General features: G+C 40.0%; 2 protein-coding genes across 2 annotated transcripts; both read right to left on the bottom strand.

The window, feature by feature from the left end:
• Nucleotides 1-5,436: 5,436 nt before the first annotated feature.
• Nucleotides 5,437-11,755, bottom strand: LOC147307142 (platelet-activating factor receptor-like). The gene is made up of 3 exons (XM_086274600.1): nucleotides 9,406-11,755; nucleotides 8,821-9,025; nucleotides 5,437-7,509 (listed from the first exon to the last, which is right to left on the bottom strand). The coding sequence occupies exons 2-3, from the start codon at nucleotides 8,872-8,874 to the stop codon at nucleotides 6,277-6,279; spliced, it is 1,287 nt and encodes a 428-aa protein (XP_086130726.1). The 5' UTR covers nucleotides 8,875-9,025; nucleotides 9,406-11,755; the 3' UTR covers nucleotides 5,437-6,276.
• A 5,094-nt stretch (nucleotides 11,756-16,849) lies between these two features.
• Nucleotides 16,850-19,005, bottom strand: LOC147307141 (platelet-activating factor receptor-like). The gene has a single exon (XM_086275093.1). It carries the CDS (start codon nucleotides 19,003-19,005, stop codon nucleotides 17,791-17,793), a length of 1,215 nt encoding a protein of 404 aa, XP_086131219.1. The 3' UTR covers nucleotides 16,850-17,790.
• Between the last annotated feature and the right edge of the window lie 4,891 nt (nucleotides 19,006-23,896).

Raw genomic sequence — 23,896 nt, 5'->3', positions numbered from 1 at the left:
ACAGAATGATACAGACACAACAGTGCAATATAATGTGCAAAAGACTGAGTATTGTGCAAAAAGTAACTAGTTGTATGAATGTGTGTGTGTATAAGATTCTGCAGATGAGTGCTTGGTAGTGACGTGTATGAAGGTATGCGTGTGTTTTTGTCATTCCCGTCACTGAGTGTTCAGCAGTCTGACGGCCTGGGGGAAGAAGCTGTTTCACAGTCTGGCAGTGAGGGCCCGAATACTCCGGTACCTCTTGCCAGAAGCCAGCAGGGTGAAGAGTGTGTGAGAGGGGTGTGTGGGATCCTCCACAATGCTGATGGCTTTGCGGATGCAGCGAGTCTGATAGGTGTCTGTGATGGCTTCAATAATCTTCTCCGCTGATCTCACCATTTGTTGTGGGGTATTGTGGTTTGATACGCTGCAGTTACCATATCAGACAGTTATGCAGCTGCTTAGAATGCTCTCGATAGTCGCTTTGTAGAAGGGGGTGAGAATGGGTAGTGGGAGATGGGCTTTTCTCAGCTTCCGCAGGAAGTAGAGACGCTGTTGGGCCTTCATTTACCATTACCATTCTTAATTATGCAGCTGGTGCTGAGGGACCGGGAGAGGTTCTCCGCCAAGTGAACATCAAGGAATTTGGTGCTCTGTGGAAGTCGTCAAGAGCACCAAATTCCTTGAAGCCATCAGCATTGTGGAGGATCCCACACACCCCTCTCACACACTCTTCACCCTGCTGGCTTCTGGCAAGAGGTACCGGAGTATTCGGGCCCTCACTGCCAGACTGTGAAACAGCTTCTTCCCCCAGGCCGTCAGACTGCTGAACACTCAGTGACGGGAATGACAAAAACACACGCATACCTTCATACACGTCACTACCAAGCACTCATCTGCAGAATCTTATACACACACACATTCATACAACTAGTTACTTTTTGCACAATACTCAGTCTTTTGCACATTATATTGCACTGTTGTGTCTGTATCATTCTGTTAAATAAAAACTTTCCTCAAACGTGTTAAACTTATGTAATGAGCCTATTTTGAAGATGTAAGGAGTAGAAAATACAGATATTTGTGGTAAAATGTGGGGAATAAATATAAAAAACTGTCAGAAAAATAAATACTCAAGTACAATATTGATACCTGAAAATTCTACTAAAATTCTACTAACAGTATTTGAACTTTGATATTTCCAGCTCTGAGCACTCTGAGTACGAAACAATCACAATCACCAGTGTATAACATTGTTTGCCCTTGTACAGCAGAGTGAGGCTTGTGGCTGTGAATGTGAGAACTATTAGATTCTCTTTTCTAAAGAAATTCGTAAAAGAAACAATGCCAAATAGAGGAGAAGGCTGCAAATTTCTCAAACACCACCAAAAAAAGACATTCACAGGATTTGCAGGGGAATAACTATTCTTAGTAAAGTGATGCTGAACTAAACATGGAGAAATCAGGCTTCCACTCAGTATTTCGTTGTTTCACACTAGCTGGTGGGACATGCTTAGGCACCAAAACTACTGGACAGGTCTAGTCTTGCTGTGGTTTTCACACTGAACACTGCTGAAGGACATCTCATGTCCACGTTTGGGGATGCCAGTGATTTTGATAAATGAAAGCAAATGCAAAACCTTTTTAACAAAATAAATAATGTTTCAACCACATTTTGCGACCCAAACTAATTGAAAAACATTAGTAGCTATGTACAAAATGTTCAAGACAAAATGGATGGATGTAGATGGAGGAATCTAGTGTGTGTTGATTGATGTTAAGTGGACAGTGATCTCTCCATTCTCTCCTGAAGCCAACAACCATCTATTTTGTTTTGTCCATGTTCAGAGACAGGTTGTTGACTCTACACAGGGGCGATCGTGGCTCAAGAGTTGGGAGTTCGCCTTGTAATCGGAAGGTTGCTGGTTCAAGCCCCAGCTTGGACAGTCTCGATCGTTGCGTCCTTGGGCAAGACACTTCACCCGTTGCCTACTGGTGGTGGTCAGAGGGCCCGGTGGCGCCAGTGTCCGGCAGCCTCGCCTCTGTCAGTGCGCCCCAGGGTGGCTACAATCTAGTTTGCCATCACCAGTGTGTGAATGGGTGGATGACTGGATATGTAAAGCGCTTTGGGGTCCTTAGGGACTAGTAAAGCGCTATATAAATACAGGCCATTTACCATTTACAGGTCCGTTAGCTGTTGCACCTCCTCTCTGTATGCTGACTCATCGTCCTTACTGATGAGACCCACCACAGTCGTGTCATCGGCGAACTTGATAATGTGGTTTTAACTGTGCATTGCTGCGCAGTCGTGAGTCAGCAGAGTGAACAGCAGTAGGCTGAGCACACAGCCCTGAGGGGCTCCAGTGCTCAGTGTGGTGGTGTTGGAGATGCTGTTACCGATCTGGGCTCTCTGAGGTTTCTCTGTCAGAAAGTCCAGGATACAGTTTCACAGGGAGGTGTTCAAGCCCAGCAAGCTCAGTTTTCCAATCAGGTGCTGAGGAATGATTGTGCTGAATGCTGAACTGAAGTCTATGAATAGCATTCGTATATATGTGTCTTTATTGTCCAGGTGGGTGACAGCAAGATGTAGGGTGGTGGCGATGGCATCATCTGTTGACTGGTTTGGGCGATATGCAAACTGCTGTGGGTCCAGCGTGGGTGGCAACCTGGTCTTAATGTGAGTCATGACGAGCCTCTCAAAGCACTACATCATGATGGGAATCAGAAAAATAAGACGGCAGTCATTGAGGCAGGACACTGGGGACTTCTTTGGCATAGGAAAGAGGGTGGTGGCCTTGAAGCAAGTTGGGACAGCAGCAGTGCTCAATGAAGCTCTCACCCAGGGATGTTATCTGGACCAGCAGCTTTCTGAGAGTTAACTCTGCAAAGAGACACAGAACCTGACACACCAACACGCCATTCTGAGTGTCAAACTGTTCATAGAAGTTGTTCAGCGCATCTGGTAGGGAGGCGTCACCCTCGTAGGCAGTTGTTGTCTTCCTGTAGTTGGTGATGGCCTTGATGCTGTGCCACATGATGGAGTTACAGTCATGTAAACAGCGCTGTAAAATGGGCCTGCCGGCGGGTCCATGGTAAGTGAAGAGTTAAACGGACAATTAAAACACATTTGCATGTATATACATATTAGCCACCTAGCTTAATCGTTTCTGGCTATTAAGGACCCTGGAATGTACTTCATAAATTTATCCGTAAGTTTGATCGTGCTACTTCTATAGCTAGCTAGCTCTACAGAAGAGGAGCAGGAATAAAGGGAGTATAGCTTTTTAAGTAGGAGCCCATTTTAGATGCAATGTTTCTTGAGATTAACAAATAAGAGCAAACACACAAACTGGTTCAATGCAGTTAATCTCCTAGTTTGTCTGATAGCTAAAAGTAGAGCTGCTGTAATTCAAAGTGAGAAAAGAGTGAGCAATAACCTCACTCAGAGATGGAGAGAGATGTAAGTCAGGAGAGGAAGAAGAGAGGTTATATTTAAAAGTAAGGACTGCTCAGTAGCATTTGATAAACTGGAAATTTAAAGCTGTGTTTTGTAAAACAAACTGAGGTATGCTAAATTTGTGTTGTTCAACGGTTGCATGAAAATACAAGGCAGTGTTGTGAAGGATAAACAGGTTAGTTTGCTGTTCTGTGGTGAATATGCAATGATGCATTGTGTTTTGTGACTGTTGCACAGCCATGGTCAGAGTTGATTAACAGATATCTCCCTGTTGATGTTGTACTTGTATCATCAAAATAATGTTGCTCCAGGATCAACACTGAAACTGACCAATCAAGTTGTTGTGATGTAATAGGGGGAAAAAGGACAAAATGCTCTTGTTTCTGAAACAAATGGTAAGCATCTAAAGTGTTTTCTTTATATACTTACGCAATATAACAAACATATTGTGATTCTTTCCCCCATGCTGAGCCACTGCAACCAATCTTAGAGTTGCCAAACTTTGCGTAGATATAGATGTAACACTGTCTGTGAGGCCGGATTTAAGAAATAAGTGCTTAAAATTAACATTTTTAGAACGTGTTTAGCACCATCTTGTGCTAGTACAGAACATCACATCACCGAGTGAAGGTTGGTTGAGGTTACTGAACTTACATAAACTTTGCTAACTAGTGATAGAACCAATAACTCAGTGGAAAACAAGGGGACTAAAACGAACAAGCACTCTGTACCGGCCCTGACTCCATTAGTTTTACGTTAAGAAACTGAGGATATACTGTCTCTTACTAAGTCTCTTACTTTCTTTCAAGATAAAGCAGGTCTTTAATTTGCCCAAATTAAAACCAGAGTCGCTTTAAGTTTCTGGGATGGGTTTTTTTTTGGCTGTTTTTTTTTTAATCTTCTGCATCATACATTTCATTAATGTCTGTGATTAATTTACAAGCTGCCAGGCATCTAATTTCACACGTTTCTGTCTCATCAGTGAGTCATAATTGAAGCTATTAGTCATAATGATGACAGTTAATCAGCTAGTTTAAATAAAGATCCGATTGATGTTTTGTTTGATTTCATTAGCATATTTTCATCACTCCAAATATAACACATCAAAGATGTCCACAGGCATTTTGTGGGACAGTTTTTGTTTCTTTGCCTTCATTTAATGTTGACAAAACATAAAAATGATATAGCAACATATACAAATTCACCCTGTACCTGTACATCTTTTTTACTGAGAGAAGTTCAGGAGGCAATTTATCAGTTCACATTATTTTAGGTAACAATTTAGAGATTCAGGATGCACAACTGTGGAGCTCTCAGTGTCAGGACACAGAGAACTGGAGAACAATTCGTAATTCAAAGCACATATTAGACACATTGAAACAGAAAACATTTGTGGGGAGAGGCCCTGGTTTAGACTTAGCGCTCCCTGATTTGTTCTCCTCGTAGTCCTTCCTCATGGCAATGGTCTTTGACCTCCAGTCAGGGATCCTGTCCTGTGTGACTCCTCCCTACTCTACAGTTGTTATTGTTACTGTAGTTTCATTTCCATGCAGTTGTCAGCTTTACCAACAACTATCATCACTACTGGAACAGGATGTTATCATACACCCACACACGGCTTGTAAGCGTTTAACAGTTTCACTTTCAACACTTCACACTCCTGTGTCTTAGTCAACCCTTCACACTGTGAGGGTAATGCTTTATCCTTCTAACAAGGAGTGTTTCCACAGGTTACCACAAGCATTCAGTTCCATCAAGTAACTCTTTTACACGGGTTGGGAACTCCAGGCCTCAAGGTCCGGTGTCCTGCAGGTTTTAGATATCACCCTGGGTCAACACACCTGAATCAAATGATTAGTTCATTACCAGGCGTCTGCACAAGTTCTCCACCCCTCCTCTATTAAGTGAAGAAAAGGTTAACCCTCATTGTAGGCATTCAATCAGAATGGAAGAAATTAATAAAGGCCGAGGTCATCTGATCAAATTAGATTTCATGTTTTTATTTACAAAAACTTTCAGAGAGAACAACTTCCACAAGATGATGTGTCATAAATGACATATTTCTTGTATTTATATTAAAACCAGTTATTGGTACAGGTCCGTTAGAGGTATAGGTCAATATGTACAACACTGTGAAAAAGTCTTGAGCTACAGCTTGTTTCCTTATATTTTGAAAAAGAAGATGGACAAGGGCAGAGGTTAATTGAAGTATGTGCAAATATGCATGAAAATACAGTATAAAAGGCAAAACACGAGTGTCCATAATTCTAACAACAGCAAAAGTTAATATTTTACAATACCACAATTATTCTTTAATACACCTTAAATACTCTTTAAGTAATCTTCAGGAATAGTTTCCATGTTTCTTCAAAACTTTGGATGTTGACTCTCAGAATGATCCCACATCTTTACGGGATGTTAGTGCAGTTTGAAGATCACACTGCTTTCTTTACAGCCACTGAGATAAGTGAGCAATACTGCATTTAAACCATATGATGGAGGCAGAGACTAATAAAAGCACAGTAGGGGAGTCTTTCAAGAAGGCTCTATACAGTGGATTGTGAACTGCGTGAACCACCGCTCTGACTCACTGTAGATTTAAGCAGCACCAGCCTCCCTCTGTGGTAAATGGTTAACTCCACGTGTACAAGTACACAACACCATATATCCTCCTCTCCCTGATTCCAGAGTATAATTCCTAGAATAAGGCTAACAAGCCTCTCCAACCTTTAATGTGGACATGCTCTCCATTTCATCTCTGTCATGAAATGGAGAGAATCTTATCTGAGATGTGGTTTGGTTCAAAATCCTGGATCAGTGAGATTTTTGAAAATACTTTATAAAATAACCAATGAGTTCCTCCTACCATGTTGACTTTGGTCCTCCACCCCAGCCGTTGTGGGTTTCCTATGAGGCCTCTGATTTGCTACCAGAGTGCAAACAGGTGATGCAGGCTGGTTTAAGTGGTAGCTCCGAGTTTGGGTGAATGTGATTAATTTTGTAATGTGGGCCTTGATTTGTCCTCTAAACTTCCCTGTGGCAAAATAATAAACTACAGGATCCAAAATGCAGTTGAGGCCCATAAGAACCAGGGTGATCTGATGAGCGTCGCTCAGCAACTGACGAGTGGTCTCGCTGTACTTCACGTGGCCGAAGCCGTCTTCGATCTCCAGCACTGCCAGAGCCCAGGGGCCTTGAACTATGTGGTGTGGCAGGAAACACAGAACAAACACTCCCACCACTGCCAGCAACATCTGGAGAGCCCTCCGTTTCACCCCTGTGGGCCATTTAAATATGCATGTCACAGTGAGCTCTTTAGACTGTGTTCCTGAAGACTGACTTTCTGACTGAGGAGAATTTTTACAAACTAAAATTCGAGCAATAAGGACATTGCATATCACAATGAGTAAAAAGAAAACAAAAAACAATCCAATTATTAGAAAATGAGTGACAGCCACTTTTTTCTTCTTGTCATTAGTTCCACCCTGGTATCCCTCAAAACAGCGACGTATGTCAGTGTTGTTTTTACGGTGCACGTTGATCCCTGGACTCACCAGAAAAGGAACAGAAATCGTCAGAACAAACACCCAGATACAAATACAAACAATAATTCCACGAATTCTGCGGTTTGACGAGGCTGCGTCTAGAGGCCGAGTCACCGCCCAGCATCTGTTGATGCTGATGGCTGAAAGGAAGAGGATGGTGCCGTAGGTGTTGATGAAAAAGAAGGTGCCTGTCACCCGGCACATGACGTCTCCATAAACCCAGTCTCCCTCACGGATATAATAGTCAATCCAAAAGGGAAGAGCACACACAAACAGAAGATCAGCGATGGTCAAGTTGGTCATATAGATGTGAATTTCTCCCATGGCCTTGAATTGACGAAGGCAGCGCAGGACAAACAGCACATAGAGGTTAGAGATGAAGCCCAGGATGAAGAAGATGATGTAGAAAACCGGGATGAACACATAACGAAACTGAGAGTCCAGGAACGGACTCTCAGTGGAATTAATGGTTGTGGACTCCACACTACTCATCGTTGTCATAGTAACTGATTGAGTCATCCTTGTCTGTGGGAAACAAAATACATTACCATAAATACAGTGTCCTGTGACAGATGAGCAGAGTTTTGATGCAGATGACAAAGGTAAAGCGTACAATGGAGGGAAAAGCCTTTGAGAATAACTCATTTTTGTTGTCCTTCCATTGAAGGCAGGTATAATAAATAAAAGCAACAAATAAATAAAAACAACAGTAAATGACTACAATAGGTTTAAAATAATGAAAGTAACAAGCAACAACATTTCTCCTGCTTCAAGGACTAAGTTGTGTATCAGTATTTATTTGTAAAAATGTATTTACCAGTCAAATATTGTGTCCCTTTCATCACCTTTTTAGCCATTAAATTAATTTAAGATGTATTAATGTATACACCAATCAGGCATAACATTATGCCACCTGCCTAATGTTGTGTTCCTCCCCCTTTTGCTTCTAAAACAGCCATGAACCATCCAGGCATGGAATCCAGAGGTGTGTATCTGGCACCAAGACAGTAACAGATCTTTGAAGTCCTGGATGAAGTCATGGATCTGACTTGTTTGTCCTGGAGAACTCACAAGATGCATGACTGGATTGAGATCTGGTTAATTTTGAAGCCAAGCCAATACTTCAAACTTGTTGTTGTGCCTCTCAAACCACTGCTGAACCATTTTTGTGTTGTGGCAGGGCGCTTTATCCTGTGTTGGGATGGAATTATTTGAAGTGCCTCAGTTCTATGCTTTATATTAACTAAAATGCCATATAACCATATAGCGTGGTATTAAGTGGACACGGCCCTGAAAATAAAGGCAATAGACTATACATCATGAAGCCTCAGTTGTAGACCATGAGGGAAAGACTGGGGTTGGATTTCTGACTTGTTTATGTTCATTTTATTGCTTACGCTAAAGTGATTACAGAACTAGAGATCTCTCTCACGTGGCCTGAATTCAGTCAAAGATAAGCGTCAGAATTAAAACAGAAAGTAGTGCAAAAAGGGTCAAAGGTTGAACCAGGACGTGGTTCTCAGACTATGAACTGCTGTAAAACAGCTGACACTGAATCACAGTGCAAACTCTTACAACCTAAATACATACAAGGAGAATCTGTCACTGAACAAGCTTGAAACCCACTTACGATAAAGAACAACAGTCCAACAGTAAATAAGTAGAAATTAATCTCTGTTTGTTGTTAGTTTTACTGTATTTTTTTCTGAATATGTGCCACACTGAAATTACTGTAATTGCTTTATCAATGGTTAGTTGATGTTACATGACCTGCTGTGATAATATATCCTCTGTGTCATTTTAAAAGAAAAATTACAGAAAGAACCGTACACTTACCGTCTGCTTCTTCTGTTGTTTAATGAATTTACAGCTGCAGTTCAGCAACAGCATGACTTCTCTGACAGAGAGGGAATTTATGCATCAGACTGTGTGAGTGGGAGTGTTCTCTCGGGGCAAGACGGAGGAGGTGTCGCTTCAGTCTTCTTAGGAAAGCCCCAAATGGTCCAAAATACGTAAAGTTCACCTCCACAGTTTCATACACCTGACAATAACAAGCACCAAGAAGAACAACAACAAAGAAATAATGTTACCAAGTAAAGAAATGAGCTGCTTACACAGGAAAACTGGCCCTTAAAAAGGAGAATGTCTGGCACATGCTGATACGAGACATAAAAATGTGGGGGTTATAGTTGTTAGTTTGTGTATGAAAAGTCACTGCCACTATTCACAGATCTTGGTTACATGTAATTTTCTTTAAAAAAAAAATGCTGCAAAATGTGTTAAATCACCCTAAAATAAAACAGGAACCAGAGTAGGAGCAGGCCCTGTGTCGCTGTGCCATCTTCTTCCATCATATACATAAGCATAAACTTACAGAAAGAAGGAGGAATATATTATTTAGAAATAGTGTAAAAACTTTACCGTGAACAGGTGTATCTGCCAAACACTGAGCTTCTCTTGTCTATCAGGCCGTCACCTGCCGAGGGAATTCCCGCAGATCAACGTCACCGTTAATTACGTCCATCCGAAAGCAAATTCGAAGATTGCGACTGACACCCCCGTGTACTCGCTCCAATCCCTCTGTCCCGAGGCCCCTAATGTTATTCTGTTGGACTTTAATTACTGTAATTTGAAGAAAACACTGGGCACTTTCTATAAATATGTCAATTCTCCTACACGCTTCTGGATCTTTGTTATGGTTCCATTAAAGGTGCGTATACATCTGTGGCAGGCCCCGCACTCAGATCCTCTGACCAAAACACGGTGCATCTCCTGCCTGTTTATAGGACTGTGCTACGGAGAGAGAAGGCGAGGAAACACCCCACAAAAGTATGATAACGACGTCTCTTTAGACCTGCAGGGCTGCTTTGCCTGCACTGACTGGTCGGTGTTTACAGAGTCATCCGAAAACATTAATGATCAACGTTATCTGCAGCTTTTGTAGAGATATGATTATTCCTTTAAAAGTTGTGCATAGTTTTCCCAAATAACAAACCATGGTCTTCGAGGCTGATTCATGAAAGGAAGACAGATTTTATTGAAGGGAATATCTCTAAGGTAAAAAATAAAAATTACAAAGGAGATATGAGTTTGTTTCTTGGTGTTATCAGTCGTTTTTAAATTTCAACACCTTGAAAACTAAGGACATGGTAATTGAATTCAGGAAGCCATCCCCTCATCGTGCAATGAATGGTGCAGCCATTGAACTGGTGGATAGCTATAAGTATTTGTGGGTTATTCTTGTTATTGCTCTGTCCTTTGAGTCACATTTTGCTGCTACATTGAAAAAAAATGTCCAACAACGACTGTATTTTTTTAAGGAGATTGAGAGTTTTTAATGTTTCATCTGCAATGATGACCCTTTTTTATGAAAGTTTTATTGATTTAATATTTTGTATCATTGCTTGGTACCGATATTTGTCTTTAGACCAGACTTGGTCTGGACTCCAGAGCACTGAGATTAAGCTAACTGGTAGCAAGAGCCACCTTTCAAACTGACTCAACAGTGGACATCTAGGCATGGTGTGAGTTGTGTGCGTCGCTAAAGAACTGTAAGATTGATTCCTGCCTGGAAAGGACAGTCTTGAGCCTTTTATGTCATTTAGGAAATCAGCTTATGTAGAAGACATCTGTACTTGTGAATAAGCGAGCAGTGAAAAGAAGTTCTCCATGTGTGCGTCTTAGAATATTAAAAATGAGAAGGAATCTGATAATACTAGAATATGAATCATGTCAGCATAAAAAATGTTAAAAGTGGGAAAGCACAAAGGATACAGAACATCTTCTCATTTGTCAACACCAACCACATTCCTCCATTCATTTTATCTTTCAGAATATTACTATACTTACTCAACTGGCCCTCAGTTATCATCATGTGCTTTCACTGTAGGCATTCAATCAGAATGCAAGGAATTAATAAAGGCAGAGATCCTCTGATCAAATTTGATTTCATGTTTTTATTTACAAAAACTCATATACATTTCAGAGGGAACCCTGCAAATGTTTAAAGGTAAGAAAAAGAAGTCCTTTCTTTAAAAAAAGGTTTCACCAGTGGGTGACCATGACAATAAGATCCTCAGTGATGAGGAAATATTACAAAAAAAACAACATGTGATGCAGGTGAAAGGGAAGAAATGGCAAAGAAGAATGACAGAAAAAGCATGTGCAAATATGCGTGAAAATACATTATAAAAGGCAAAAATAGAGTGCCATAATTCTAACAGTAAAAGTTAATATTTTACAATGCCACATTTATTCTTCAATACACCTTGAATTCCAGGTTTCTTGTAGGCCATTCAAAACATATTTGGATGTTGACTCTCAGAATGATCCCACATCTTTACAGGATGTTAGTGCAGTCTGAAGATCACACTGCTTTCTTTACAGCCACTGAGATAAGTGAGCAATACTGCATTTACAGTTTTTTTCTGAATGCTTAAACCCTAACTGTGATTCCTGTAGCACAATCTCTAAAACTATTCAGACTTATAGCAAAACCACTCACTGAGTTTGCAAAACTAAAAGCACAAAAACTGCTTTGCACTCAGTTTGCAATTTTGTAACACACACTTTGCAAAACTGTAGGCACAATTCACTGCACAACACTCAATTACCAAATTTCCAACACACTCCTAGCAAAAGTATACACATGTATGGCTATCATTAACACTAATTTGCCAACTGTCTGGCACACTTTCACATGTGAAAACTTTTTTAGATAATTAGTTCACTTTGCAATCAGCCTAAGCACTATAATACAGGTAAGCTGTGTGTGCGGAGTACAATGGAGGGAGCAGAAAGAGTGAGAAGTAGAGGCCGCCGAGGAAGAGGACGTGGAGGTGAAGAAGTAGGATGAAGAGGACGACAAGGACAAGGAGGAGCAAGAGGAAGACGAGGAGGGGGGAGAGGAAGATGAGGAGGGGGGAGAGGAAGGGTAGGAAGAGTAAGAAATAGAATTGCTGATGACATCAGAGCTACAATAGTGGACCATGTAATCAACCGTGGAATGACCCTGAGGGTAGCTGGCCAACGGGTCCAGCCTAACTCGAGCCGCTACACTGTAGCAAGCATCATAAGGACATCTTGAAATGAGAATCGGTTAGTACAGTCACTTCGCACAAAGATTTGTAGCACTGCCATATGCCAATGAGAAACACACCAATACCATTGATGTAAAAATACTGAAATTGTTACTTTACAGAATTGCTAGATGACCAGATGCTGGGGGCAGAGGAAGCATGTTCACTGCAGACCAAGTAACCCATATAGTCATTATGGCGATTGCAAATAATCCTATACTTGGAAATAAACACTTGTGTTTGTTTTGATGTGTTTGAATAAACACCAGTACTTGAAGTTTGGATCCCTCTATGCTTATGGATCTATGACAGAAGTATGAGCTCAAACTGACATAGCCTACCTTGTGCACAGAGAAAGCAAAAGCCAGATGTGTTTTGTATTCATACCATCAGTGTGCAGTTGGCGCATTGTGTGCTTAGTAGATGATGGCTTGTGTGTACTGTTTGATACGGAAACACCATTTTTACGAAGGTGTGAAGAGTTAATCTAGCTGTGTTCGCTTTTGCAAGAGAACTACAATGTTTTGATTATTGGGTGACAGGTTTTCTTATTTGTGTGAAGAGTTTTGCAAAATTAGCCAATAGTTACAAAAAATGTGCTTAAGCAATCAGAAAAAACTGTAAATGGCATTCGCCATCAGAAAGGTTGCCTACCCCTGGTGTATTGTGATGCACACTCAAGATGCACTGTGTACAGCTCTCCACGGACACCCTTTATTGTGCTCAGAGTTGGAAGTATCAAGGTCCAAATTGTCACGGACCCAGCTCCGGGGACTCAGGGTCCGTGGGCAGTGTGGACTACTGTTATAATTATTGCTGTGATTATGTGATGTGTGTGTTGTCTGCACTGCTGCTGTTCTTGTGATTCCCCGTCCTGGTATGTATAGGCAAGTGGGTGTCTCTGTGAGTGTGGCTGAGTACTGGGTTTCAGGTAGGCCTGGTGGGTGTGTCCTATCTAGAGGATGGCCACACCTGAAGCAGATGATGACTCACACACCTGCAGCTAATGAAGCGTTGTCGGGGAGCTTCTTAAAACGGTGGCCGAGCGCTCCTCGGCGTGGGATCGTTGCGTGAGACTCCACGTTAGTGTTATTAATACCAAGTCTAGCGAGTGCATGCCCGCGGTAGTCGAGTGTCCTGACAAGTTGCTTCTTTGTTATTTTTCTCCAGGAAGGAGCAGGGAAGACAAGAGCAGCGAGCACGGGGTGCGGGGACACACAGGAGCGGAAGAGCACGGAGCACGGACTTGTGGGTGAAGACACGACACGGAAGTCAAGGGGAGAACACGGGATTGATTCTGTGAACTATTTCCACTACTGTAAATAAACGCACTGCCTTCATCACAAAGTCCTGCATCTTGGGTCCTCATTCCCCTCATCCGCACGGTCTGCCACACAGACCGTGACACAAATACTTTGTTACAGTGTTTAAGTAGAAGTTTCAGATATCTATATTATACCTGAGTATTTATTTTTCTGACGATTTTTTATATTTACTCGTTACATTTAACCACAAATATCTGTATTTTCTACTCCTTACCTCTTCAAAATAGACTCATTACTTTAAGTTTAACACATTTAAAGGAAAGTTTTTATTTCCCAACACTGTGTTTGCGGCTAATTAAAATCAGCAGAGAAAGAAACGAATGTTATCAGTTATAGAAATGAACTGCAGAGGAATTTCGTTCAAAAAGGAGCGTGACTGCGACACGGAGATAAGACCTAAAGTGTTGTACAGTTATTATACACAGTTATTACATTTGACTTATATATCTCTTCAAACAATGCAAAAGATTCGAGCCTAAGCTGATGCTGCACTCTATGGATAGTTTATCTAGTTGTGGTTTTTAAAATGCTTTAAATTCCGATTCACAAAGAAGCGAGATACCAGAATCGTGACAGACACAGTACATTTTGTTCCTTATTTTCAACACACACTAGATTCCTCCATCTACATCCATCCATTTTATCTTGAACATGTTAGATAAACTGAGCCAATTAACCTTTACTAAATAGCTACTACCGTTTTTCAATTAGTTTGGGTCACAAAATGTGGTTGGAACATTATTTATTTTGTTAAAAAGGTTTTGCAGTTGCTTTCATCTATCTCAAAATCACTGGCTTCCCCAGAGATGGACACGAGATGTCCTTCAGCATTGTTGTGTGTGAATACCACAGCACGACAAGAACTGTCTAGTCGTTTTGATGCTAATGAAACAATGAAATATTGAGTGGAAGAAGAAGCCACAGCCTGAGTTCTCCAAATGTTTACTAATGTTTAGTAACTGTAGTTATTCCACTGCAAACCCTGCTAATCTGCAGTTCTGCGTGACTTTATTTGGTAGTGTTTGACAAATATGCAGCCCTCTTCTTTATTTGGCATTGTTTCTTTCATGAATTTCTTTAGAAAAGAGAATCTAATAGTTCTCACATTCACAGCATTACTTTGCTGTACAAGAGCAAAGAATGTTACACACTATTGATTGAGACTGTTTAGTATTGTGATGCACACTCAAGACGCACTGTGTACAGCTCTCCACGGACACCCTTTATTGTGCTCAGAGTTGGAAGTATCAAGGTCCAAATACTTTGTTACAGTGTTTAAGTAGAAGTTTCAGATATCTATATTGTACCTGAGTATTTATTTTTCTGACGATTTTTTATATATTTACTCGTTACATTTAACCACAAATATCTGTATTTTCTACTCCTTTCATCTTCAAAATAGACTCATTACTTTAAGTTTAACACATTTGAGGGAAGTTTGTATTTCCCAACACTGTGTGCCTTCAAACATCAAATCGATTTGGGCCTAAATTGAGGGAATAAGAATGCATAAATAGCAATGTTACTGATGTAGCCTCAATCACTGGGGTTTATCCAACCTAATATCATGTCAAATCGTGAAATCAAGCCAGTTCACTGTGTCTATTTCACGTTTCAGAGAGGCAAAGTTTTGATATTTTGTTTCAAGCCAACATGAAAATAATCACAGGAAAGTGTCAAGCATCATACCGCCTGAACTCATTTGGTAGTTTGGTACTCATTTTGGTAAGTGAATACCCTTGCCCTTTTTTCAGAATAACCTCAGCTTTCAATATCTGGCAATCATTTTAGATTATTATGATAAACTGGAAATTTAAAGCTTTGAAGCTGTGTTTTTCTATACTATATTTTGTATTGTGAAAGGTCCTGTAAAACAAATGGAGGTACGCTAAATTTGTGTTATTCATTGGTTGCATGAAAATACAAGGCAGTGTTGTGAAGGATAAACAGGTTAGCTTGCTGTTCTGTGTGGCCGTTACACATCCATGGTCAGAGGTGATTTATCAGATATCTCCGTGTTGATGTTTTAGTTGCATCATCAAAATACTGTTGCTCCATGATCAACACTGCAACTGACCAATCAGTTAGTTTAAATAAAGATCCGATTGATGTTTTGTTTGATTTCATTAGCATATTTTCATCACTCCTAATATAACACGTCAATGATGTCCACAGGCATTTTGTGGGACAGTTTTTGTTTCTTTTCTTTCATTTAATGTTGACAAAACATAAAAATGTAAATGGGTAAAAATTCACCCTGTACCACCATCGTTCTGTAGTCTAAGGAGCTTGGAAAGAAAAGTGTCTGGACTTCTTCAAGTTGCTTGAAGATGTTTCACCTCTCATTCGAGAAGCTTCTTCAGTTCTAGTGAGCTCAGCTCACAGCTTCAGTTCAGTAGCAGAGTGACTTCTCTGACAGAGAGGGAATTTACGTGTCTGTGTGAGTGGGAGTGTTCTCCCAGGTCTAGACGGAGGAGGTGTTGCTTCAGTTTTGTTAGGAAAGCCCCGAATGGTCCAAAATATGTAATGTTGACCTCCACGATTTCATGCACCTGATAATAACATGAAACAACAAAGAAATGATGTTACGAAGTAAAGAAAGAACTGCTTACACAGGAAAACAGTTCCTTAAAGGAGAATGACTGGGACATGCTGATATGAGACATAAAATTTGGGGGTTAATTATCCTAAAATAAAACAGGAACCAGAGTAAATGCAAGTCCTGTATCACTGTGCCATCCTCTCTGCATCATGTACATAGCACAAACCGAAAGGAGTGCAACAGTCACTTGGTTTTCTTGTTGCAGTATATAACTATCAGAAATGGTGTAAAAACTTTACTGTGAACAGGTGTGTCTGCCAAACATTGAGTTTCTCTCTGTCCAACAACATCTGTAGTTTTTCACGAGAATGAGAGTTTATAATGTTTCATCTGAAATGATGACCCATTTTTATAAATGTAACTGAGCACTGTCGAATAAAATGTGAAAGAAATACATTTAGAGAATCCACTTACATAGAAGTGCAATGTTTATTAATCTGTTCACTATGTGGTTGGTTCATGCTGGTAAGGCTAGCTGTTATGTTATACACTTCTGAGATATAAGCTAAAATGATTTTGGTGTCCTCTGATGTAACATTATTGGGTTAACCCTTTCATTGCTCCTAATAAAACACATCAAAGATCTACACAGGCATGTGTGGCAGAGTTGCACATCTGTAACACTCCTGCACCTGATTTTTAGAAGAGTATCTTTGTATTGCTACTGCCACCACAGTTGACATCATCATATTTAAAATTGCTATACTTACTTAACTGGCCCTCAGTTATCATCATGTGCTATCATTGTAGGCATTCAATCAGAATGCAAGGAATTAATAAAGGCAGAGATCCTCTGATCAAATTTGATTTCATGTTTTTATTTACAAAAACGCATATACATTTCAGAGGGAACCCTGCAAATGTGGAAAGGTGAGAAAAAAGATGTCCTTTCATTTAAAAAAAAAAAGGTTTGACCAGTGGGTTCCCATAACAATGAGATCCTCACAGATGAGGAAATAAGAATAAAAACATGTGAGGTAGGTGAGAGGGGAAAAATGGTAAAGAAGAATGACAGATAAAGAGTTTTCAGTACATAAAAATTGGGTTTTGCATATTGTTTAACAATTTATCTTCCATGAATCAACTTCCATTAAACAATCCATCATGTCTATGAGAATGTTCTAATAATGTCACAAGATAACAAAAACAGAGATTAACTTCCACAAGGTGATGTGTCATAAATCACAAATCTCTTGTATTTATATTAAAACCAGTTATAGGTACAGGTCAGTTAGAGGTATAGGCCAAAGGTACAACACTGTGGAAGTCTTGAGCTACCCCTCATTTCCTTATATTTTGAAGAAAAAGATGACTTACTGCTAAATTGACAGAGTGAAAGTAGACAGTACCTCCTTGGTTTATTATCATCAGACTCACTGCTGCAGCCAGGGGCAGTACAAATGTGATTCCCTTAGACTGCTTTTTAATTTTAGTCTCTTTGTTTTCCTCTGAGTTGTTGGTTCTGTCACTAGTTAACTAACATATCCTAATGTAAGTCTATCAGCAGAAACCAACCAAACCATAGACTTGCTCTAAAAACTCTAACCTAAAACAATTATTTCCTAAATCCATATTACCTCAATTACAGTTTGTTTTTTTTGTTTTTTTACAACAGGGCTCCACTGAGCTAATTAACCTTCAAATGTGTGGTGTTTCATGTCCTCTTTAATAATGTAATTGAAGATTCAGAATTATTCCACAGTTAGTCACTGAGATTCATCTAAGTCATAAAATAGAGAGAATCTTATCTGAGATGTGGTTTGGTTCAAAATGCTGGATAAGTTAGATTTTTGAAAATACTTTATAAAATAACCACAGAGCTCCTTTCAGTGTAATAAGTTTCATCCTGCCCCCCGGGCTTTGTGGGTTTCCTATGAGGCCTCTGATTTCCTCCCAGAGTCCAAACAGGTGATGCAGGCTGGTTTAAGTGGTAGCTCCGAGTTTGCGTGCATGGGATTAATTTTTTAATGTGGGCCTTGATTTGTCCTCTAAACTTCCCTGTGGCAAAATAATAAACTACAGGATCCAAAATGCAGTTGAGGCCCATAAGAACCAGGGTGATCTGATGAGCGTCGTTCAGCAACTGACGAGTGGTCTCGCTGTACTTCACGTGGCCGAAGCCGTCTTCGATCTCCAGCACTGCCAGAGCCCAGGGGCCTTGAACTATGTGGTGTGGCAGGAAACACAGAACAAACACTCCCACCACTGCCAGCAACATCTGGAGAGCCCTCCGTTTCACCCCTGTGGGCCATTTAAATATGGATGTCACAGTGAGCTTTTTAGACTGTGTTCCTGAAGACTGACTTTCCGACTGAGGAGAATTTTTAGAAATTAAACTTTGAGCAATAAGGACATTGCATATCACAATGAGTAAAAAGACAACAAAAAACAATCCAATTATTAGAAAATGAGTGACAGCCACTTTTTTCTTCTTGTCATTAGTTCCACCCTGGTATCCCTCAAAACAGCGACGTATGTCGGTGTTGTTTTTACGGTGCACGTTGATCCCTGGACTCACCAGAAAAGGAACAGAAATCGTCAGAACAAACACCCAGATACAAATACAAACAATAATTCCACGAATTCTGCGGTTTGACGAGGCTGCGTCTAGAGGCCGAGTAACCGCCCAGTATCTGTTGATGCTGATGGCTGAAAGGAAGAGGATGGTGCCGTAGGTGTTGATGAAAAAGAAGGTGCCTGTCACCCGGCACATGACGTCTCCATAAACCCAGTCTCCCTCACGGATATAATAGTCAATCCAAAAGGGAAGAGCACACACAAACAGAAGATCAGCAATGGTCAAGTTGGTCATATAGATGTGAATTTCTCCCATGGCCTTGGCTTGATGGATGCAGCGCAGGACAAACAGCACATAGAGGTTAGAGATGAAGCCCAGGATGAAGAAGACGATGTAGGAAACCGGGATGAGCACATAACGAAACTGAGAGTCCAGGAACGGATTAATGGTTGTGGACACCATACTACTCATTGTTGTCATAGTAACTGATTGAGTCATCTTTGTCTGTGGGAGACAAAATATATTATCATCAGTACAATGTCCTATGACAGAGTTTTACTCCGTTTTGATGCAGATGACAAAGGTAGTGTACAATGGAGGAAAAAGAAAGAAAGGGAAAGAATACATGTATGAATGACTAAATGTATATTTTTGAATGTTACTCTGACTGTATTATACAGGTCAGGGTGTTGTCAGGGTCAGGGTTCATTGATGATCCAGTCCAAAGATGGCGAGCGCTCCGTCCAGGAGTCCTTGATATGATTGTTCTGAGAAGAAAGTTAAATTCTTTGGACGAGCCTTGAACTGTTCAAATTCTACTTAAGTGGTAGAACAGAATTGCACCTCATAGCTCCTTTGCACATTCTGCAAAGAGAACCCTTATTGGACTCACACTTAAGGGTGTGGGCTGACACGAGAGAGACTGAGTCAAATTCCCACAGAGCGTGTTTTGTTTATTATTTTTCATGATTGAGCCCCATTTTTCTTTCATGTAAGTAAAAGTAAAGTTAAATTTTATTTATATAGCACATTTTAAGATGAAAATCACAAAGTGCTTCACAGAAGCTGGGAATGTATGGATGTAAAAATTCACTGATATATGTTGGAGCTTGTCCTTGTAAAAACCAGTGGTATAATAGTGCTTAACATACAAAAGTGTCAGAAGTAAGTAATAGAGAAAGATGAAAGCCATGGCAAAGTACCAAACATGCTAGCAGGTTAATGGCATTAAAAACACAGAAACAAAAGAAATACATATAAAAGCATAATAGAACAATATGTGTAAAAGATAAAGGAGTCAAGAAAAATTTTAAAATAGTTAAGAATAGAACGATAATTGCAACAAGCATTAAACTAACTTAACAAACAAGCATTAACTGGTAGAAAAGGTGAGGCTAAATAAACAGGTTTTTAACTGCGATTTGAAGAATTGAATGGATCAGACTCACGGGTGCAGCCAAGGCAAACACACGGTCACCTCTAGCCTTCAGCCGGGATCTCGGTGGTACCAAAAGTGACTGGGAAGATGATCTTAGTACTCTATCAGGGGTGTGTAATCTAAGTAGTTCAATGAGGTAACTTGGCTCTTAATTGTTAATAGTTCTAAAGGTGAGCAGCAGGATTTTGAATTGAATACGGTACTTAACGGGAAGCCAATGCAGGTCGGCAAGGACAGGGGTAATAGAGACCCGCCGCCCGGTATCAGTAAGGAAATGAGCCGCCACATTCGGAACAATTTGCAGTCTATGGAGAAAAGTAGAGTTAAGACCAAAATAAAGGGAATTGCAGTAATCCAACCTAGATGTCATGAAGGCGTGGAGAAGCTTTTCCAGGTCCCTGTGCGGGTCATAGTGTCTGGCCTTGCAAATAAGACGCAATAGAAGCAAGATTTGACAACAGAAGACACTTGTTTGCCGAATTTAAAAGAGCTGTCCAAAAACACACCCTCAGTGCAGCAGGGCTGTGACATGGGAGTACTTGGAGGACTTGGTCAGAAGCTTTGCAGCAGCATTCTGAACAACTTGCAGATGCTCCAAAGAGGCATTATATAAACTAGTAAACAAAGAATAACAATAAACAATGAATGAAAGATGAAACAAATGCATGAATGACTATTTCTAATTCGGAGCGCGATACAGTGGGACTCAGCTTAGCAATGTTTCTCAAGTGATAAAAACAGGAGCGGACCAGATATTTAACATGACCAAAGTCAGAGCTGAGTCAAAAGTTACACCAAGGTTCCTGATAGAAGTTTTGGTAAAAGTAGCAAGTGGACCCAAGTTTTCCATAACCCAAACAAACGAGGAGTTCAGTCTTCAACTCATTTAGTAGAAGAAAGTTTAGAGCCAATCAACCTCTAACGGAGTCTATGCATCTATGCAAAATCTGTAGCTTGGAAACATCTTGAGGCTTAAAGGAGATATATCTGAATATCATCTGCATAGCAGTGATAAGAAATGCCCTTAAAAGTGCTCAATAAGTGCTGGAGAGGTAAATACAACTTCCGCTCTACAATGCTATTTTTTCATTGTATATATATGTGATTATTCATTTGTGAATACAAGTTTATCAAACCAAGTTCTCTGAGCGTTTCATTAGTCATCCACTTTGCTCTAGCAGTCGAACCTTAGCTATTGGCCCAGCACACAGGTAAACATTCAAATCTCTATTCCAAGGATTGAAAGGGGTGTTACAAAGGTCTTAGTAAAAGCAAGCAATACAATAAAGTGATTATAAATCACAATTTGCAACTGTGTTTCGCAGAACTGTAGTTCTAATGTGTTAACAGAAACTGTCTTCAAACAAACATTTCAATATTCTGTATAAAAGGCATATAAGCCTTCCTATTACCTATTCTCTAATCTAATTCTCAGAGGAAATTGCTTCTGATAAGAGGACACATGAGTCTGCATCTTACTGTAGCACTACACAACATAAGGGTATTAAAAAGAAGTCACAGTCAGTTACAGAGCAAAAGAGACTGACTGGGGTGGCCTTTGTGACTGTAAAGGTTGCCACTGAAGACAAAATGGTTACGTAAGAGACGTTATTGAAACTAAAGTTGGTTAAGTACTGATAGTGATCTTTAGCACATGACCTAAATTCATCAAAAAGATTGAACTACAAAAGTATGCAAGTGGTTTAACCAGCATGTGGTTCTTAGACTATAACCTGCTATAAACAACCTGCTACCGAATGTTGGTGCAAATTGACTTTTTTGAACGAGCAATGACCAAACAGCCTGCTGCAGTTTGCAAGAGGTTTGCAACATGTTTCCAGTTTTGAGCACGCAATGAATGGTTTTAATTAGATCAGCAGCTACACCACAAACAGTTCTAAGAAACCAAGTTAGCAATTTTACAATTTTGATTTCAACTACTGATAATATCAAATCTAATCGCTTTATTACAAGTTAGTCAAAATGTAATAATCCTGTTATGCTATAATTAATAATAATAATTTGGAGTTCAAATTTAGTTTAACATTATGAGAAAGACATTACCTTCCCCAAAATATTCATTTTATACAAATATCATACTAAGAAATTGATAAAGGAATTTTATTTGAAATAAAGGTTTTGTTGATTTTATTTATTTATTTTAAAAATATTTTTGAAGGGGGAGGGGGGAGATGTCCTCGTCTAATATCAGTCCTGACACTAAGTAATTATTCTAATTATTATTAGTGAGTGGAAGACACTGCAGCCACTACATACAGCTTCACACTTTACATTAGACTTAGTTTTATCTGCATCTCTTAATAACCTCTATTTGACATATAAAAAAACAAATGACAGAGTTACTGCTTACCCGACTGCTCCTTCTGTTGTTTAATCGTCTTCTGTATGTAATAACACTTTGAATGAATTCACAGCTTCAGTTCAGCAGCAGCACGACTTCTCTGACAGAGAGGACAGTTATGTGTTTGACTGTGTGAGTGGGAGTGCTCTCTCAGGTCTAGACGGAGGAGGTGTCGCTTCAGTCTTCATAGGAAAAACCTGAAAGGTCCAAGACACGGAAGATTCGCCTACACAATTTCATGCACCTGAGAATAACATGAAGAGAAACGTCTACTTTGCTGCAACATTTTACTAACTTTTTGGCGATTCATAGAATTGTTTTCAAAACACCACCACGAAAAATGATGTTACCAAGTAAAGAAATTAGCTGCTTACCTAGGAAAACTAGTCCTGAAAAGGAGACAGACTGGCACATGTTAATATGAGACATAAAATTGGGGAGTTATAAATGTTAGTCTGTGTATGAAAAGTCACTGCCACTATTCACAGATTTAAGTTGAATTTCATTTCCTAAAAATGCAGCAAAATGTGCTACCGATGATTTTAATCACCCTAAAATAAAACGGGAACCAGAGTAGGTGCAGGCCCTGTGTCGCTGTGCCATCCTTTCGGCATCATATGCATAAGCATAAACCTACAGAAGGAGTGCAACAGTTACTTGGTTTTCACTACTCATTGTTGTCATAGTAACTGATTGTGTCATCTTTGTCTGTGGGAAACAAAATACATTACCATCAATACAGTGTCCTATGACAGATGAGCAGAGTTTTGATGCAGATGACAAAGGTAGTGTACAATGGAGGGAAAAGCCTTTGAGAATAACTTTTTGTTGTCCTTCCATTGAAGGTAGGTAAGATAAATAAAAGTAATAAATAAAACTGTCTTCTGTGAAAGGTGTACATGGTCTGCAACAGGTGGTGCATGTCAAAGTAACATCCACATGGGCTCCTCAGACCAGGCCACCTTCTTCCATTGCTTTGTGGTCCAGCTCTGATGCATGAGCAATCAGCTGATACACAACAATCTGACACTTTTCTGCTAGAACCAGCACTAACTTTTTTTTGGTAATTCAAACTATCATAGCTCACCACTGTTTAATTTTGTATTTTCTAATTATTTTTTATTTTTATTCAATTCAATTCAATTCAATTTTATTTATATAGCGCCAAATCACAACAAAAGTCGCCTCAAGGCGCTTCATAGATACAGAGAAAAACCCAACAATCATATGACCCCCTATGAGCAAGCACTTTGGCGACAGTGGGAAGGAAAAACTCCCTTTTAACAGGAAGAAACCTCCGGCAGAACCAGGCTCAGGGAGGGGCGGCCATCTGCTGCGACCGGTTGGGGTGAGAGAAGGAAGACAGGATAAAGACATGCTGTGGAAGAGAGACAGAGGTTAATAACAGATATGATTCAATGCAGAGAGGTCTATTAATACATAGTGAGTGAGAAAGGTGACTGGAAAGGAAAAACTCAATGCATCATGGGAATCCCCCGGCAGCCTACATCTATTGCAGCATAACAAAGGGAGGATTCAGGGTCACCTGGTCCAGCCCTAACTATATGCTTTAGAAAAAAGGAAAGTTT

The sequence above is a fragment of the Aulonocara sp. 'chitande type north' Nkhata Bay genome, linkage group LG19, assembly GCF_057382095.1.
Source record: "Aulonocara sp. 'chitande type north' Nkhata Bay isolate Kocher_YH1m ecotype deep benthic linkage group LG19, A_spYH_male_GT1.1, whole genome shotgun sequence".
Taxonomy (NCBI): Eukaryota; Metazoa; Chordata; class Actinopteri; order Cichliformes; family Cichlidae; genus Aulonocara; species Aulonocara sp. 'chitande type north' Nkhata Bay.
Note: the sequence above shows the minus strand (reverse complement) of the source record. Positions and strands in the feature narration are given on the sequence as shown.

Bases quoted from the DNA above. Each gene is read 5' to 3' on its own strand.
- LOC147307142 (XM_086274600.1), bottom strand. From the start codon at position 8,874: ATGCTGTTGCTGAACTGCAGCTGTAAATTCATTAAACAACAGAAGAAG. The intron at 7,510-8,820 runs GTAAGTGTACGG...TGTTTCCCACAG, and splicing joins AACAACAGAAGAAGCAGACG to ACAAGGATGACTCAATCAGT.
- LOC147307141 (XM_086275093.1), bottom strand. From the start codon at position 19,005: ATGACTCAATCAGTTACTATGACAACAATGAGTAGTATGGTGTCCACA.